Source organism: Triticum aestivum, chromosome 2D, assembly GCF_018294505.1.
Source record: "Triticum aestivum cultivar Chinese Spring chromosome 2D, IWGSC CS RefSeq v2.1, whole genome shotgun sequence".
Taxonomy (NCBI): Eukaryota; Viridiplantae; Streptophyta; class Magnoliopsida; order Poales; family Poaceae; genus Triticum; species Triticum aestivum.
This window is the reverse complement of record NC_057799.1, coordinates 544,030,097-544,049,674: the sequence shown is the minus strand read 5'-3', so window position 1 is coordinate 544,049,674 and position 19,578 is coordinate 544,030,097. Positions and strand designations below refer to the sequence as shown.

At 44.6% G+C, this 19,578-nt stretch overlaps 1 protein-coding gene and 1 non-coding gene across 3 annotated transcripts; one reads left to right on the top strand and one right to left on the bottom strand.

Annotated features, from left to right (window-relative positions):
• The first annotated feature begins 434 nt into the window (after positions 1 to 434).
• LOC123056259 (U6 spliceosomal RNA) lies at positions 435 to 539 on the top strand. The gene has a single exon (XR_006426690.1). It is a non-coding gene; the product is annotated as a U6 spliceosomal RNA (small nuclear RNA).
• A 3,708-nt stretch (positions 540 to 4,247) lies between these two features.
• On the bottom strand, positions 4,248 to 9,532 carry LOC123054375 (uncharacterized membrane protein At1g16860). Of its 2 annotated transcripts, XM_044478142.1 has the most exons (6): positions 9,242 to 9,475; positions 6,109 to 6,890; positions 5,868 to 5,952; positions 5,294 to 5,449; positions 4,942 to 5,153; positions 4,248 to 4,806 (listed from the first exon to the last, which is right to left on the bottom strand). In XM_044478142.1, exons 2-6 carry the CDS (start codon positions 6,756 to 6,758, stop codon positions 4,614 to 4,616), a joined length of 1,296 nt encoding a protein of 431 aa, XP_044334077.1. In that variant the 5' UTR covers positions 6,759 to 6,890; positions 9,242 to 9,475; the 3' UTR covers positions 4,248 to 4,613. The 2 variants fall into 2 exon arrangements, with proteins under 2 accessions (XP_044334077.1, XP_044334075.1); XM_044478140.1 differs by having other exon boundaries at positions 5,868 to 6,890; positions 9,242 to 9,532.
• Between the last annotated feature and the right edge of the window lie 10,046 nt (positions 9,533 to 19,578).

Genomic DNA, 19,578 nt, shown 5'->3' with positions numbered 1-19,578 from the left:
AGTATACAAGCTTTTGATATTTACACTAGGAATTTCAGAAAATCTTAAGGAACCAAGCCCATTATTCTGACAGTTCTGGTGCTCAACACATTCATATTTATATCAAGGAACATATTGTTACTCTCTGCTAGGAGGGAATCGAACTAGGAATATTGATCACTGCTAGGAGGAACTACGAGAGAGCTGAAGATAACTGCCCTCTGGCTCTCACTACTGATCTGGGCTACGTAGTGAGATGCAGCCCACGTGAGTTCAGCAACGGTCTCGCGCTGGACTTTTAGGCCCGCATGATCGGGCATTGTCGGGTGGTCGACGTGCAAGCCCAGCGGCTGGGGAGAGCAACGCAGCAGTTCTATTTCGTTTAGTCCCACCTCGCCTGTCCAGCAGAGTTCCGACCGGTTTATAAGCTCGCTCGCTGCAGCCAGTCTTGTCCCTTCTGGGACATCTGACATCTAATAAAATTGGAACGATACAGAGAAGATTAGCATGGCCCTTGCGCAAGGATGACATGCACAAATTGAGAAATGGTCCAATTTTTTTGAAGTTTTCCGCGCTGGTCCCTGGCTGCTACTTTCTCTATTACAGTCATGCCCGTGGAGCCTTCTCACAATATCACAGCATGGCCCCTGACATCCTCTGTTTCTAACAGATACACCCTTGTACTTTCAGTTGCTCATCTTTACATTGATGAAGTCCTAAATGGAGCGTCGCTTACTATATTTGTCTTGTTTCTTTTCTCTGTGGCACTTGTTGGCTGCCCTCTTCAGAAGGTTTTCAGTAATTATATCCCAAACTATCAATCTCAACTGAGGTACAGCAATCTCTGCATCCTATAAATCTCTCTCCCAAAGACAATACACCACACCCACAGGAGAAAAGGCAAAAACAATTACTCCTATCTGTCTGATGCAAACCCATATTCCAATTAAGCAAGCGTCACAGCTAGTGTAATGCATTGACATTTCCTATCACATGCAAACACAATGTGGAGACAGAAATATAACATGCAAGATCTTTAGCTGCAGTGCAGGAAATCTATCCTAAATTAAACCGTCACTGTGATATCTGGAATCAGATAACAAACGCCATCACAGAAGAGTTCATGTTTTTTCTTAAGTAATCATGGTTTTTGCCCCCACTACGGATATTTTGGTCCATAGAAAATTGCATATATATACTTTAAAGATGAAACGTCTTTTAGACTATCGGAGGCATGACAAAGAATATCATTTCTTCAGTATACAATTGCCAGGTACAGAAAACATTCCTTTCGTACGCTATACTACAGAAAAGTAAAATAAAACCTGCAAGTTAAACCTGAGATTCAGCCATTCAGGTAAACACCAATGTATCACAACTCAAAGTACATTCAGGAAAGCACCGCCATTCCTATTATCCATTTATCCTGGGCACAAAGGATAAAGTCCTCATCAACAGACGCTGAATGTAGCATAGAATAAGTCTGAATGTACCAGTCTTGAAGAAAAGAAAGTATAGCATCAGGATTGCAGGTCAAGTCAATGCCTGTTAAAACCTGCACCATTACCAGAAAGCTCTCGGACTGCCTTCATATTATCTTCGTTGCCCCAAAGTAACATACAAACCCAATTCCAAAAGTCTTCAAACAGCCCAAATGGCATCATATTACACAAGTATTCAGATTTCAGAGCTCATAACCGAAAAAAGAGCAAAAGAGGACGTAATACATTGGAAAAAGACTACAGAGCCAAACGCTTGTTACCCAGCCGTACTCGATCGATCTTTAGTAGCCATGATCACACCTAACATTTGTACAGTTTTCTCAGTTCTACAGTACTGTAGTATTCTGCTAGTAGCAAACAAACCCAACCCGAGGTCAAAAGAAAATCAAAGGGGTCCATACAGTAAAATTCGGGAGGGGGGAATTAGTGGGGAGAATACGGAACGGGACCAGCTGCCGTTCGGGACCGTTCGAGGAATGATTGATTGTGGGGTGATCACGGGTTCTTGGAAGGTAGAGAAAATCATGGGGGAGAGGAGAGGAGCTCCTGTTGTGATCCTCAGCTTCGTTTCTTCTATATATCTGGGTTGGGTTTGGGCACGAGCGTGAGCTGGTGCATTAAGTGCCTTGTTTTGATCTTTCTTGTGGGTGTCGATTTCCACATGGGCTCTGCTTGCTCCAGCCCAGATTCTGGGTTGAAGACGGTTCTCCTAACTTGGGGCACTGATACTGTGATACATACGCTGGTAAAATTGCCAGCTGAAAACAATGCCTGTGACACGTACACCTGAAAGAGAGATTGCCCGTCCAGCCCGTAGTGCGGCAGACTGACAGTTGCCCTGAAGAGAAGAGAAAGCAGCAGGGTGTTCTTACTTACACCTCTTCGTCAGGTAACTAACTCTAGAAAGAAATCAAAGGATAACCTACCTGCGTGATGGATGGTAGGTCGATTCAGAGCCATTCCTCAAGTTTCCCCCCATTTATCCCGTGTGTCTACATGGCAACTTGCGGATCGAGACCCGGGACCAGGTCCCCGGCTCTGGCTGGATGACCAATCAATGAAGTTGGCCAAGATCGGAGTCGGACAACGGGTCGCTTGATCAACCTGAACAGCATGCGATGAAAACTGAGATGCATTGCTTCTGCCACCAACACGCGCGTATTTTTTATATTGGTTTTGTGGTGCGACGCTCGGGGCCGCCTTGAGAATGATCGTCGGAACTCCTGTCGTGATCTGCTTCTCAGCTGATATTCTGAAGGCGAATGGCCCATTTTGCGGGTTCCTGACGGAACTGCACCTTCTCTGCTTGTTCAGCTCCCCCCGTAGGTAGATTCTGACTCGGTTGTGTCATCAAAAACTAAATCCTCTCTCCCAACTTGTGCCTCTGGTATAACATTACTGCACACACTGGTGATAATTGCCAGCTGAAAACCCCAAGGGTCACTTGAAATTGCCGGCTGCACACGCTGACCTGAACCTTAAAGCAAGCAGTAGGTTCATCAATACACCACCGTTTTCAGCAGCTACTACGTACTCCCTCTATTCCTAAATGTAGTGCGCATAGGAAGTTCAAAAGTCAAACTCCCCCTACTTTGACTACATTTATAGAGGACAAATATCTACATCTACAATATTAAGTAAATATCATTAGATACATCATTAAGCATATATTTATATTATATTTGTTTGGTATTATTTCTGTTGATACTTTTCTCACTAAACTTGGTCAAACTAAACAATGTTTGACTTCTTGAAAAATTTATGCGCACTACATTTAGGAATAGAGGGAGTAGCTCTTTACTACCAGCCAACCAGCTAGTAGCATTCCATCTCAGACTTATTCATTAGAGGTCAAAATGTTTTTTTTTAGATGTAGAGGTCAAAATGTTGGGGCTAGATTGCTGCCAACAGCTAGAGAATACAACTAATTTCTCAAAAAAAAAGCTAGAGAATACAACTGAACACAACACAATCTAACTCTGGGGACAAACTCAACACAACGATGTTCATCGTTCATGTTCGGCGTGTGGCACGTACAGTAGGACGGAGAGGAAGAAAAAATAGCACCATGCTCTGTCTCTCTACCGATTTGGGCCACGTAATGAGATGCACCCCACTTGAGGTCTATTGCGAGGCTGCTTGCCGCTGGGCTTTTAGCTTACGCGGGAGCGGGAGCGCCCCGGGGGGGGGGGGGGGGGGGGGGGTTACTTTACATGTATGCCCCTGGAGCCTTCTGTTGGTGCCTCGTCTTCTCTTACAAAAAAAAGACCCTTCTGATCACCTTTAGTTGTTTCAGCTACACCATATCCACTATACAATATTGCAGCTGAGCCCAAAAAATCCTCTGTTTTATGACAAATAGATCCTCTAGTTTTACTTTACCCTTTTCATCTCTACATATGTTTTGGGTAATTAGACCCCTAACTCAATCTCAAGAGAAGCAAAGAAATCTATGCATCCAGTAAATTTCTCTCCCAATGGCATAAACAATATTCAGACATCTTTCTACTCAGAGAAGGTGATGCCTATTTTTGTTTTGACTGAATTAGAACTACAATGAACAAAATACCCATATCCTAATTAAGCAAGTTACAGATTATCACAGCCAGTGTAATGTATTTGACATTTTTAATTACAAAAACAATGTACATCTTTAACAGCAGTGCAAGAAATATTCAACCTAAATGACATATAAACCCAATTCGACCAAGTCATCAAATAGCCCAAAAGACATCATCAATGAAATGGACCAACAACATGGATACATAAATGTAACAGCAACAATATATTTAGGCTTTAACAGCAGTGCAAGAAGTTCATCCTAAATAACACATAAACCCGATTCAACATGTCTTCAAACAGCCCAAAAGCAATCATATTACACAAGTATTGAGAGCTCATAACCGAAAAAACAGGAGCGAAGGAGGACAAAACACATTGAAAAAGGACTATACAGCCAAACACAGATTAACCAGCAGCCATACTCCCATCTTTACTAGCCTTAATCACACCTAACATTTGTACATTTTTTTCTCAGTTCTAATACTCTACCAATCAAACCCAACCCGATTCGACAGGCCAACGTTCCCTCTTCAACAGCAGCTATTCCACACCACGGCAATCATCAGCTTGCTATACTGGTATGACATCCATGTCTGAAGTATCTTCACATCTCACGACTAGTCCTTCAAGGTTTGCTGGGAAGAAACAACTCCCCCACTGGCAACCAGATGAGATGGGCTCTGATGGAGGTACTATCATCAAGACGCTCTCATTCTTTTGAACGACCCCCATCACACTCACAGTGCTGCCTTCCTTGATGTATCTGCAGGTACAAGATAGAGTTGAACACAATTATTCACTTATCTTTTGGTGAACGTCTTCGGAATCGGGGTAAAAATATCTAGTTATGCAGCAATGCTAGCCTTCTAGGTGGAAAGCAACATGAAGAAAATAATACCCTTCTTTTAGGCGCATTTTCCGACCATCACTTGAGAGATTCCTTTCTCGTAGCCATCTTAGAAATTCAGGAGACATGTCCTTGTTCTCAGGATTGACGTCAATTACTACCGATTCATCGACATATGGTGTCACCCGTGCACCGCTTCCTGTTCTCACCAATGCTCGAAGCCCAGACTGAAAATCTGAAATGTAGAAATCGACCGCATGTCGCTGCAATAGTTACAGGCGAAATGTCAAGGTCAGTTCGGAAGAAAGTAATATAACTGCATTAGTACAGTTTTTCAACACATCCTTATACTGGGGAATAATCATTGTATCAATTTAGGCACTTGTGAGGAAACAAAACTCACCTCTGCTGTCCGTAATCCCCAGGTAAACCGGCGATGCTTGGGGTTTGCAGTTTTTGAATCCCAGCCCCTATACTCATACAGCCTAGTTGAAGTGTACACACATCTCGGAATCCTTTGAAATGAGGACTCCAGGGGGAAATTTCCACACGTAACAACCTGTGATGTTTGGCATACTGATCATTACTGAATGGTAACTGATAACGGAACAAGTTTTCTTAGAACAAAAAAGAATATGTTGTCAACTTGTAGATTGATGTACGCAATCTCCAAAAACTGACAAGGAGTTTAGGCTACATGTGGAACTAAGTGACTACAAGAATTCAATTATAACAACCATGCAAATTATACCATGAATAGTAAAACGAAATACAGAACTTTAGTGATATATTGGTATATTATGTGCTGACTTGGACTCTGATAGTACTCAACTATGTAAAGGCTAGTGTCATTAGGGCGCATTGCAACAGATGAGCATATGCTCAGTAGAACAGGATGAATATTGACGCTAAACAGCAATTTATGAGAGTGAAGATAAGGGCAATAAATCCAACAAGATCAGAAGCATTTCACATACCCCTGTAACCTTCACATACTCTCCATCCTTTGCAGTTCTGAGATCAGTATCAGGACAGCTATTGACAAACCTGAGCACGCCTCTCCTGCCCCGCCAAACATTCCAAGACACAAGTGCAGCAACAGAACCAATCATTGCAACAACAACTATCAGCACAATCGCATTGTGAACAGCAATAAGAATGAAGAGACCTACTGCAAACCCGAACAGCAAGAGTGTGATCACTAGCCAGAATACCCACTTTGAAATGCTTCCCATAACTGAGAAACCACCTTCACTGGTGAGTGTAGTAACAGCCTGGTTGTGAGCAAGTGATGTGGCCCGTGCCTTCATCGATGCAGCAGGATCAAGAGATCCAGATACTTTCCTTCTTGGGGCACCAGACGAATTCAGTGGTCCAGAAGTAACAGGGCCAGATGTGATAAGCCCAGTCGTAGGAAGCATTGGAGGGAGAGGGCCGGAATTCTGGCGAGCCATTGGGGTCACACCTCCAGACTGGGGACCAGATGACCTCTTTACTGGTTCTCCATGCTTATTGAGTGGTCCGGAGTTAGATTTTGCTCTTGCTGATCCTCCGGCGCCAGGAACTGAAGATGAAAGAGAACCAGAGTAGTTTGACCGACCACCAGCATTAGACACAGGTCCAGAGTTGGAAGCAGCACCGCCAAATGAAGGATTTCTCGAAGGCGCACTGCCTAGAGGACCAGATTTTCTAGATCTTTCAGCATGGAGCTCAAACATCTTCCCAAGCTCCCCAGATTTCTTGGTGTCACCACCAGTGTATGGCATCACATTGGATCCAAAGGTCGGGGCCTTCTCCTTAGGTTGCTCAGGTCGGCCAGATACATAAAGGCCACTGCTCAGCTGATGTGATGGAAATCTAGAACCCATGTTTCTGAACCACCAAAATCAAGTATATACTATTATTCAACCAGCTGTAGTGTAATCAAGCGAAGCTAATTTGAGTCTTGATGTACACAGCTGTCCTTCTCACATAGTACAACCTACACCTTGAATCAGCTCCTGAAAAAGGACATAATAATATATAAATAGCTGATGCATGTGAAGTACATTTTGCCAATATGTGACCAAGAGATAATCACTTTAGAACAAATAGCATGCAGATAAAGAAAAAAATTGATGTTAGTAAGAACCACAATAATACTGATCATATACAGGATTTTAAATGAATAACTTTTACATCAGAGTGGGTTAACTATAGTAAAACATGAGCTAATTAGAAAATTGATGCATGGGACAAAAAAACAAAAACATACTAGAATAAGAACCAACTCTTCAAAGAAAATTTAGCATGTCATACATTTGTGTTTCCACTTTGAAGTTTATTCTGACGACTTAACAGGCCAACAGCTTATGCTAAGCATATTTACTAATTTGTCAAGACTTTTTTTGTCTGACACTGGAGTAAAAACTTGCACATCATGAAAAGACAATGCAATCAAGCAGTTCCTTCATGTATAGCTCAAAGGGAGAGGGCACCAGTGACAGGAGCAATGGCATTGTGCGGCAGGCTATGAGGGCTAGGTGAGGGACGAGTGGCGGCGATGGAGCAGTGAGGGGCATACACTAAGGGTCCACGGCGAGGTGAAGAATGCTGTGAAATTGATTGGGGGAGAAAGAATGGCTTGGGTTAATTTTAGGAGAGCGAAAATTTCACTTTTCAGACACACGCCAATTATTGGCCAGCTTGCTTTTCAGCTAGCACACACATGCATATGGTTTAGCTGGCATTTATGTATGTCTTGCAATTATAGATGCCACTGATGCTACAGATTTTACCTGGCACTTACCAAAAATGCCTTTGTTTCACTACTGTGCGGGCACATTATACGTGTACGCTGGCACATACGAAATGCCTTAAGATTTCCAGATATTTATAAGTGCAGCATATAAGTGTATGATGGCACATTTCGTGCTTTCCTATTAGGTGACCCTATAATAGGCTGGTATGAGAGCCTGTCATAACGATGGCTGGAATCTTTTTCTATCACAATCATTGGCAACACCATTCTAAGACACACACAACTTACTGAAAAGAAGTTCACTAATGGTAGGAAAGGATATTAACATCATGCCTCACAAAATAATTTGAGCAGACCAGCAATAGGATTTCAGTACCAAAGCCATCTATAGCAGAGGTAGCTAAACAAAACATACGTAAAGTGAAGCACTCAGCCGTAGTAGATCTACTTCAAGATTCAGATATAACCCTATAACAAGTTTCAGACATAAAACCTGATATCGATATGACAAGTCAAGTTGGAATAAGATAATATAGCATTCCCCCCAAATGAAGCTACAGACAAACTCTGGAAACATGCAGGATTCATGGAGACGTCTCCCCTGAAATAACTAAGCACGCCCAAATGTATGCAGAAAAAAGAAACTACTAAATTTTGAGAGTAATGATAATTGATAACATCATCGGCAAGAAAAGTGTGTCCCACCCCCTAACACAGTTGAAATATGACTTCCAGTGTGCAGTGAAGTTGCCAACGACAACATCAGATCTCAGATATAGCTTGAAGCTTGAGCAAAGGACTACCAGTGATACTTAGCAACGTAGTTATATGCAGCAACCAGAAGAGTAAACAAAATGTTTTTTGACACCATTCTACTCCTCCAGTAAGTATCGATTTGCATGACATCTACTAGATCCTAACCAACCAGGCCTTAAGCATACGAACAAAGCAAAGCTCACAGGGGGCAATGCCCGTTTCAGATCGATGAACTAGTCACCCGCAAAAGGAGAAAAAGATGGATGAACTAGTGCCAGATCTAGGCATCTTTCTGAACAACCAAGAAAGCAAAATACCCCTTTTATAAAATTTCAGAAATTACGACTAGAAATAGCAGCCAAGAAGTGGTAGGTGAGAAATGATTCCTCGACCACAAGACAAATATATTCCAGTAATAATCACCCAAAACTCCGAATAAAAAAAGTCCGTAAACACATAGCGACTAAAAAGCCCAATCCCTGCCCGCATCTCACAGGTCGAAGCCCCGGGAAAGACGAATCTGCGGAAATTCCACCGGAATCTGGCTCCACCGACACTACGAAACAGCGAGGCGCCGCGTTAGCGACGCTGGTGGTCCCCAAGAACCGCGGCAAGGAGCACCACACCGCAACCACCACCTTTCGTGGCAAAAAGGACGTCCGTTTCCCGCAACCACCCCTCCCCTCTCCTCTTCCCGGAACGACGGAGCAGATTCGTCTAAGCAAGGAAAAAAAAACCTCGGAACTCGCCCGGACCAAGAAGCACGGGGGAGAGGCGGCAATGGCGCGCGAAGGGGCCAAGAACCCGCGGAAACGGGAGTGGTTTCGGACGGAGGCGTGGGAAACCTTTGCATACCTCGAGGGGATGGCGGACATCTTCTCTTGGGAGTGAGCTCCGCTCGCCTGCTGCGCCGACGGAATGGGGGGAGTGGGTGGGGTGGGGAGGGGAGCGCGCAGAGCAGAAATGGAGCAGACGGGGGACAGAGAGTAGGAAGGGGGAGAGAGAATAAGCGGGGAGGCGGAGGGGGGAGGGAGAGAGAGAAAATAATGCAGGGCGAGGGGGGTGGGGGATGGTGGGAGCGCGTACGACGCCTTTCAGCTCCTCTCCCTCTCTCTCCCTGCGGTGTGCTGTCTGTCTGTTACTCCCACGACGAACCACTCTCTCTCCTCCCCTCCCCCGTGATGCAGCTGCCCGCTACTACTGTAGCTGCTGAGCTAAATGACCGTAATGCCCCTGGGTTGTTTTTCTTTTCTAAAACCTTTTTTTTTTGCAATGTGAGTAGTACATTTTTGTCTTGGCAATTTTGAAAGAGTTACTACTGGCAGGAACTAGTACTAAGTAGGAGGAGTAATTTCTAATTAATTACTTTGGGTAATGCCAATTGATTGGGTGGCGCTGCCAGTCGGGGAGATGATTGCGACGGTGCGCTACGTTTTCCTCCTCCTTTCCGTTAACAGCGCGCGATTAATTGTTGCGTCGGTGCGGGATGCAAATCTTCTTCTTTTTCTCTGGCGGTGCTGATGATCTACTGCTCCGTCCCGTTCGATCTCTGTCCAGCAGCGTTGTTTCCCTCGTATGGAGTGTGCGCTACAGCTAGCTAGCCAGCCAGCGCGCCCCTTTCGGAAATAACCAATTTGGATGCGTAAGAAGAAATCACTCTGATGAGCCTGAGAGCAACAGCCATGAATGAATGATATCCAAGTGCGCCACTGGAGGAGAAAGGAGTACTAGCAGTCGTAATTAACGGCCCGGCTAGCTTAATAATCGCTTGCAAGCAACCATCATGATCAATTGATCATGGCGGTATGGTACATGATCGCTCGCGCCAGCCAACTAATCACTCTGCTCTGGTGTGCGCGTTTGAGTGGATTGCACTGAAAGTCTCCTCCCTCCTCCCCGTCTCCGGCCGGGCCGGCCGGACACGACACAGCGCAGGTACCGCAGAACCCACGACATGCCGGTAGGTGCGCACGAGGCGGAGGCGGAGGCGATCGACCGGCACACGCACGCACACGCCATGTCTCGGCTCGACCGCTCTGTCCGAGGCGCGTGTGTATGGTGCCAACGGACCCGACGATGGATGCAACCAAAAACAAAATCATGGAGGGAGGAAGAGGATTATGTTATGCGCGTGTGGTGCGTGCTGGTAGATTACCAACGGTCGGCTCGGCTCTGCTCTGCTCTGCTCGGCTCTTGGCAACCCCCAACCACAGCCCACCCTACACGTGATGCTCGCACACGGTTCACGCCCTACGGACCTGCGTGCACGGGCACCGCCGGGCCCGACCGACGTTCGTGCAGCACGGCGCTGCAGTGCGCGCAGCGCGCCTCGTCGGCAAATTTGACAATTTTGACCTGGAAACGAAATAAATTCACAGAATGAACTGGGTGCGAAACTATTTCACACCCCTGACCCTTTTGTGTAGCGCCCGCCACGCCGGCGCCACACCCTACGGTGCAGCGCCTAGCTCCGGGGCGTTGCACCTCTGTCCACCGTGGCAGCCCACGGGCCCGCACCCAGCAGTGCAACACCTACGAGCTAGGCGCTGCACCTGTAATGTGCAGCGCCTAGCCGCTAGGCGCTGCACTGTGACTTATCCAGCCATTTGGCTGGGCCCCCTCCCCACCCTCCCCCCCCCCCAACCACACACTCTCTCACTCTCTCCCCCGAGCTTTGCCCCCTCTCCCACTCTCCCCCCTCTCAAATCTTCTTCCAAATCTTGTAAATTTGAAGAATTTGTCCGTGGATTTCGAAGTCAAACCCTCCCTCAAGGTAATAATCTCCGATCCCCTTTTTTTGATCGAAGTAAAGTTCTCCCATTGCTCATTTGTTGGTAGTTTGGGGAAACCCTAGTTTTGTTTGGATCTAGAGATTTGCATGGAGATGTGAGATGTTTGTTTGCCAATATCTATGATTAGGCTTTGTTAGTATGCTAGGGTTATTCTTATGGGTGTTCTTATGTTGGTGCTAGGGTTAGGTTTAGGGCTAGGGTTATGGTTAGGGTTATGGTTATGGTTAGGGTTAGGGTTATGGTTAGGGTTAGGGTTGTTGTTTCATATATATATTAGGGTTTGTATTCGGTGTTAATCCATGGATTAGTACTCATGGAAGCAATGTTACCTTGTGTTCATTGCTTATAGGGATGGGAAGAACATGTGTGTTTGTTCATCATGGGGACAAAGACGCCTTTTTGAAAGGCAATAAAGAACCGGACCCGTATGAGTTTGACATGGTGTTTGATAGTAGTCCTAGCTATGCGGAGCTCTTGCAACAAGTTAGGAAAGATTTGAATTGGATGGACCCTAGTGATATCATTGAGTTGGAGGGAAGGCATAATGTTGGTTTTGGAATGCACATCCGTTGGAAGACAATGTGTGTCAACTCGGAGCAACGTTGGGTTGCATACAAGGAGACGGTGGCCGAATCACTAGACAAGGCTCTTGAGTTATTTGCAACGAAGAAGGTTGGTTCAAGTTTGCATTTGGACTTGAACCGGAACCCCTCCCCTTTGGTTGCTAGTAGCCCCCCACCCTTGAAGCAAGATGAAATTGTTGAACCTCTTTTGACCCAAGAAGTGAGGCCAACATTGAGCCCGTTTACAAACAACCAAGATGAAGCTTTGCAAGAGGACAATGATGAGTATGCGGACGATGACAATGAAGTTGATCTCCATAACAACAATGTGGGTGATCTCGACAAATATCATTTGCAAGAGACAATGGACCATTCCATCCCTTTTTCCCGTGCATATGCATCGGACTCGGATGACGATGGTCCCGATGAACAAGTTGATGCGGAGGGGTTCACGGTGAAGGAGGCCGAAGCTTTCGAGAAGGTATTTGGTCGGGATCATCGGACTACATTGTTCAAGGATGTTAGTCTCGCGGATGAAGCCGTGGTAGATGGTGGCCAATGTGTACCTCTTGGGGTTAGGCCAAGCTCTCACCGTGATTTGGTAGACGACAAGAACCGGATTGCTAAAGGTTCTAAGTTCGACAGCTTGTTGGATTTGAAGATGTGGCTCGACAACTACTCGGTTACGCATTATCGTCCACACAAGGTGGTGCACTCGGACGTCAATGTGCGCTACACGGTTGCATGTGCATGTGAAGATGAAAAGGAGGTCCAACTTGGACTTACAAGAGGCCGTGGTGGTGGTAGAGGTCGTGGAAAGGAGGTCCAACAAGGAGTGGCAAGATGCCATGGCGGTTGTCCGTGGATTGTGCGTGCAAGACCATGGAAAGGAGGTCCTACTTGGCATGTAGTGAGTTGTGTGCCAACTCACATGTGCCAAGGCAAAAGGGTGGATGGCAAGATTGTGTCCGAAGACCACAAACAACTCACGTCCGAGTTCATCGCTTATAGGCTCTCCAACTCAATATCCACACTTCCAACAATGAGCGTCCAACATGTCATTGACCTTGTGAAAGCCATCTTTCATTACAAGGTGAAATACGGCAAGGCATGGAAGGCGAAGCAAGCCGCATTTAAGATGTTGTATGGTACATGGGAGGAAGCATACAACCGAATCCCTAGGTTGTTGTTAGCCATGGCCGCGACAAACCCGGGCATGGTTCATGTGGTCGAGCCTCATGGGCACCAAACAACGGTTCATGAAGGAAGGAAAGTCAGAGTAGCGCCCCGCTGCGACTCTTTCCTTCTTCTTATCTTCTCTTTCTGGCTCCCGAGGCTCCGGAGGAACCATACCGATAAGGTCATGCATCTGCGCTCGCCACCCTTCAGAATCGGTGTTCATACATAAAGGATTGCCATCGATAGGAAGACCGGTGATCATAGCGATATCCTGCAGCGTCACGGTCATCTCCCCGGTCCGAAGATGGAAAGTGTGTGTCTCCGGCCTCCAATGATCAATAAGCGCGGTGAGTGCTGCAGCATTGTTGGGTGGCGTCGACCGGCGGACCAACTCAATGAAAGGGAGAAGTCCTGCCTCCCTAACATAAGGTGTGTACCGCTCATCATAGCTCATCCCTCCAAGGCTGATCCCGTGAGACCGAAGCTTCAGAGGTGCAAGCTCCTACAAACAAACAAATCATAACATTACATATGGGGCATATGTGTTTGAAAAAACATACGAAATTCATAACACCGGCCACTTTCAGTATTACCCGCTGCTCCACCGACATAGCGTACGACCGGTGTTGTTTGTCCCAATGATCATCGAGAAGCCAAACCATCCTAACAATTTCAACAAAGCATTCTTGTCAACACGATTATCTTTTCAATTCAAAAAAACTAAAGTAGGCCTACTACATGCAAGATCCAAAGCATATGGTGCTTCCCCCTACTTGGGCCTACTTCATACAAATAACATGTCAATCTATGTATCCAAACTATAACATGTCAATCTACTTCTCCATACAAATAACATGTCAATCTACTACTCCATAGAAATAACATGTCAATCTATGTATCCAAACTATAACATGTCAATCTACTTCTCCATAGAAATAACATGTCAATCTATGTATCCAAACTATATAAATAACATGTCAACCTATCTATCCAAACCACATTCTAATCTAACAAGGGTTCCCCAAATCTAATATATGCAAGATTCAAACAAAAGTTGCCCAAATCTAATACATGCAAGATTCAAACAAGGGTTCCCCAAATCTTCAAAATATAATATTTTCTATGGATAGAAAGAAGGGGATCGGAGGAGAGTACCTTCTATGATGGATTGGTGAACAAATGCACGGACCAAATCGTCGGATCGGAAGGATTTGGGAGAGGGGATTGAGAGGGGGAGTGCAGATGGCCGCCGCCCTGTTTTTCTGTAACTGCCAATGGGGAGGGTGGGGGAGGAGAGGGCTGGCGCGTTTGCATATAAGTCACAGTGCAGCGCCTAGCGGCTAGGCGCTGCACCTGTAATGTGCAGCGCCTAGCCACTAGGCGCTGCACATTACAGGTGCAGCGCCTAGCTCGTAGGCGTTGCACTGCTGGGTGCGGGCCCGTGGGCTGCCACGGTGGACAGAGGTGCAACGCCCCGGAGCTAGGCGCTGCACCGTAGGGTGTGGCGCCGGCGTGGCGGGCGCTACACAAAAGGGTTAGGGGTGTGAAATAGTTTCGCACCCAGTTCATTCTGTGAATTTATTTCGTTTCCAGGTCAAAATTGTCAAATTTGCCCGCCTCGTCTGCTCTCTGCGACCCCCAGACTGTGTCTGTGACACATGGCCAAAGGGTATATATTGTACGTGTAGCACTAGCTAAGAACACGGACGCTGGTCGGCAAATTTGACAATTTTGACCTCGGGACGAAATCATTTCACAGAATGAACTGGTTGCGAAACTATTTCACTCCCCTGACCCTTTTGTGTAGCGCCCGCCACGCCGGCGCCACACCCTACTGTGCAACGCCTCACAGATAGGCGCTACACGGCCAGCGTCGCACCCATATGTGCCCAAGTCAGCGTGCAGCGCCTGAGAGCTAGGCGTCACACTACACAGTGTAGCGCCTGGCTCCTGAGCGTTGCACTAGTGCAGCGCCTAGCTCCTGGGCGTTGCACTAGTGCAGCGCCTGAGAGTTAGGCGCCAAGGGTCAGCCGCGTGAATAGTTTCACGGACAGTTCATTCTGTGATTTGATTTCGACTATAGGTCAAATTTGTCAAATTTGCCACACTGGTCTGGGGAATGGCCAGTTAAAGGGGTCGGTATTGTATGTATCTCTTTCTAGATACCTTGCTGAATATGCAATGTAGTGTCTAATGACTTCTCCCTGCTGACTATGTATATTACTGTGCTATGGAAGTGGCAACTGGTCAGCCGACTGGATTTTGTTTTTGTGTGAGTCGAACTCTTCTGAACCGTTGAATTCAAATCAAATGAACAGACAGTAGTTCAGTTGAAACAAAATTGAGTGACCCAAATCCCCTGTGAGTCGATCCCTTCGAAACCATTCCTCCTTCTCTCAACAAGAGGCTAAAGCCCATCGAAAAGAAGATGGTTGAAAAAAACACCCGTTAACCCGCTAACAACTCACCTGGTCCCGACCAACCACCGCACATCAAGATCGGGAGATTATCCCCAAGGTAAATACAGATTCTTAATTCTAAATCGCCCCCCAAAATTCACAAGAGTTGTACTAGGGTTGATTGTAAATCAGCGCATGGATCTTTCTAGAGAAGACCAAATTAACAAAAGTTCTAGTAGGGTTGATTGAATTAGAGGCACCCCTATACCCTTCATGAAGATGAAAAACAAAACAAAACAAAAAAGTTATTCAAGAGAGAAATGAAATAGAGGAAACCTTTTTACCTTCCTGAAGATAAAAACACAATCACAAGCAAAATGGACAAAAGATTTACTATGGATGAATGAATTAGAGGCACCCCTACTACCCTCCCCGAAGATAAAAACAAAATCACAAGCAAAATGGACAAAAGATTTGCTAGAGATGAATGAATTAGAGGCACCCCTACTACCTTCCCCGGAGACAAAAACAAAATCACAAGCAAAATGGACAAAAGATTTACTAGAGATGAATGAATAAAATCAAATACACAAACAAAATGCACACAAGTTTTACTAGAGAAGAATACTCTTTCATTTGTAGCTGGATTACACCTTGGTTGGGCTAACTTGAATCTGTTTTGTTTAGTTTTTTACTAAGCTACCCTTCTTGACATTTGAACTTAATAAATAAAAGTTTGGACGGTGCTAACGACTAGTCGACTGTATCCGCACGACCGTAACCCAGCTTCCTCTCGCGACCCGCACGCTCGATTCCACCGATTTTTCTTCTTCTCTCGAAAACCGTATACGCCAATAGTAAATCGCTAGTGGTTTTTCTGGTTTTTTGGCTACACAATATGAAAAGAAAATAAAAGTGCTGGAAAGGGGACTTGAACCCAGGTCTACTCATTAGAGTTTGAGCCCAATAACCAACTAAGCCACCCTTAGTTGTTGTCTATCGAATATAAACAAGGTTATTTTAACCTTTCTTTTTTTCTGTCATATCAGCGATAATAATTGTTTTTGCTTGGTAACTTTGGCATGACCAGCGTGATAACTATGACTTGAGCAACATGATAACTATACTATGATAAGCCTGATAACTATAATATGAGAAGGTTAATGACTATACGATGAGAAGCACGATAACTTTAGCATGGGGTAGTGGTAACTTCACACTGGGGTATGTTTCGACAACAAAAAGTTACCGGGACATGTTTCAGTAACGTTTTTCACATGGGTAAAGATTTATCAAATGTGTTATATGTAAGTTATTGGTTGTCTGGTGCATAAATTACCATGCTATTTGCACTAGGTTATCAGGGCATATTTCTAGAACTTTTCGCCCAAGGTGAAAAGTTATCAATGTGTTTATATGTAAGTTATCAGGTTAATTGTACGTAAGTTATCATCTTATTTACACAGAAAGCTACCGGGGGTATATTTTAACAATTTGTTCACCTCAGATGGTAAAAAAGTGGTATTTTATTTGAACTTGTCAGGAGCCAAGTAGTGGGTGAGTTGGCTAGTGTGTTAAGATCTCAATATTGAAGTCTTGAGTTCAATTATCAGCTTTATCATGATTTCTTAGGCTATAAAACTACAAGGTCAAAACTACATTATGGAAACTACTAGCATCAAGATTTGTTTCCAACATCTTTTTCTCCCAAAATTATCAGGCCTACGATGTGTGAGTTATCAAGCTATTCGCACAAAAAATAACCAAGGGGTATTTCATCAATGTGCCTCCCTCCACCCGGTCGCCAAATTTACCAAGACCTATGCACATAAGTTATCAGGTCAGCGATGTGTGAGTTACCGTGATAGAAAGAAGAATTTTTATAAATCACTTCGGGTGAGCGAGGCCTTCAAGCGTCCTCAATACGCCGGGGTTGTAAATGACATACATATATTCACATAAAAGTTATCGGAGTATATTTCATCACCTCTATTGGCCAAAAGTTATCAAGACCGGGTTGCATAAGTTATCAGGTCTCTGATGTATGAGTTATCATGCTATTCACATCAAAAGTTCTCGGGGGATGTTTCATCAACACCCACCCCTACGCCAAAGTTATCAGGACTAAGTTATATAAGTTATCAGATCTGTGATATGCGAGTTATCAGGTCCATGATGTGTGAGTTACCATGTTGTTCACACAAAAAGTTACCGAGTGGATGTTTCATCAACTCCCCCCTCACCCCCACCCCCGCACAAAAATTAATAGGGTGTTATCAACTTGAGACTCATGAAACTAGATATCATGATGATTGTACGTGAGTTATTGGAGAAATCCAAAGAAAAAGAACAAGAATTTTTTTCCATTTCTTTTCTCATATAGTAGTAAAAAGGTACAAATACCTCGTTATCTTTTGATACAAAACAACCAATACTAGTTGTTGTAATGGTAAGGATGATGTGTATAAACACAACAGGTGCTAGGTTCGAATCCTACACGTAGCATTTATATTTTTTTTAGCGCTAAAGGAAAAAAATTAGCGCTGAAGGAAAAAAAAGGCGGGCAGGAGCGACAGGATCAGAAAGAAAGATCGAAGGGAAAAAAAGCGAGCGGGCGTGGGAGCGATCGTAAAGAAAGATCGAAGGAAAAAAAACCTGGCGGGAGCGATCGTACGTATCTGTCGCTAACTGCGAGTCAGCAGGAGAATAGCTTTCTCGTAAAAGTTTTACTACCATGTCAACAACTTTTGATGTCATGACTGCAAATTTTATAGCATTTTAGAAGAAATTCGTGTCATGGCATCCATTTCTACTCATTATCTGAAGTTGCATGTGCAGGATGCAGAACTTGCAGAAACACAAAATCAACAACAACATCTACATGGTGAAGCAAGCCATAATCTTAAAAAGGTGTGCAATAGTAGAAGAGCCAAAATGAGACTATGAATGACATCCAATTTTGCTGCCATGACAGCCATTTTCGACATCATGGCAGCCACTTTGATGCCATGGTAGCCATTTGGCTGCCATTTGTGCTCTAATTTACTGCCATATCATGTGTCTAATTATTTGAAGTTTGCATATGGAGGCTAGAGAAGTTGCAAAAATACAATATAAGCATAAACAACTTGAACTTGGACCATACCATAATGTCAACAAGGTAAGCAACACTCTAAACAAACGAATTCAGGGGTAGAAGTAGCAAAAATCATTACGTAGTAGTTACTAATATTGTGAAATTGCATATGCGGTTGCCAAAAATTTCACAAATGCAATATGTGTCATAAATAAATAGAAAGTGATCTACTTCCTCGTGATTAGCATTAGAATGAAAAACTACTGCTCACCAAAAAATACAAGATACTTACATGACTAACTTTCCTGGAATTGCATGTGTGGTTTATAGAAGTTGCACAAATGCCCAATCAGCAATTGGGTCTACATTGGAAAGAAAATCACAATCGCATTAGCAATGAGTTAAGAACCACACACAACACAGATGAGCAGTCAGTAGCATTCACTATGGGCAAGGATCACAAGATCTCATACAAGAAGGTCAAGGATCACAAGATCTTATGCCAGGCAGAAATCTTACACTGCCCTGATGCAACATGTGACTCTAATGACCCATCTTCAAACTGTTACAAGTAAGCATAATCTCACAGGTACAAGCTAAAATTTAATACTTCCATTCAAAATATATTCAGTAAACACTACAAAACATGTGCTATTTTGCGATGTTTCACTTGTGTCACATAAAACCGATTTTCATCACCAAAAATGGCATGGTGATGTTTTCCGACCGTCACCCCCACCATCACTGAAGCACCATCACAGAAAAATCTTGATGGTACCACTTTTTCTCTCACGTGAGATCTTTTTTCCGTGACGAACCCGAATTTGTCGCCGAAAGCTATCTTACGTGATGGCCAAAAAATGTCACTAGAACGGTCATAGTATATGACCTGCCCGTCCCTCATCATAGTTTTTAATGACGATACATCTGTCACTAACAACTGATCCACCAGGTTCGATGTCGGGGGTTGGGTGCGACATATGCCAATAGATGGCTTATCATGGTGGGAGCGAGTAGAACGTCGCCGGTGCCTGGAAGCGGGATGAGGCGTAGACACGAACGCCGGCGCACTTTACCCAGGTTCGGGGCTCTCCTAGGAGATAACACCCCTAGTCCTGCTCTGCGGGGTCTCCGCATGATCACTAAGGCACTAGTGGATACAATGGTGCTCCTCGAGCTGTAT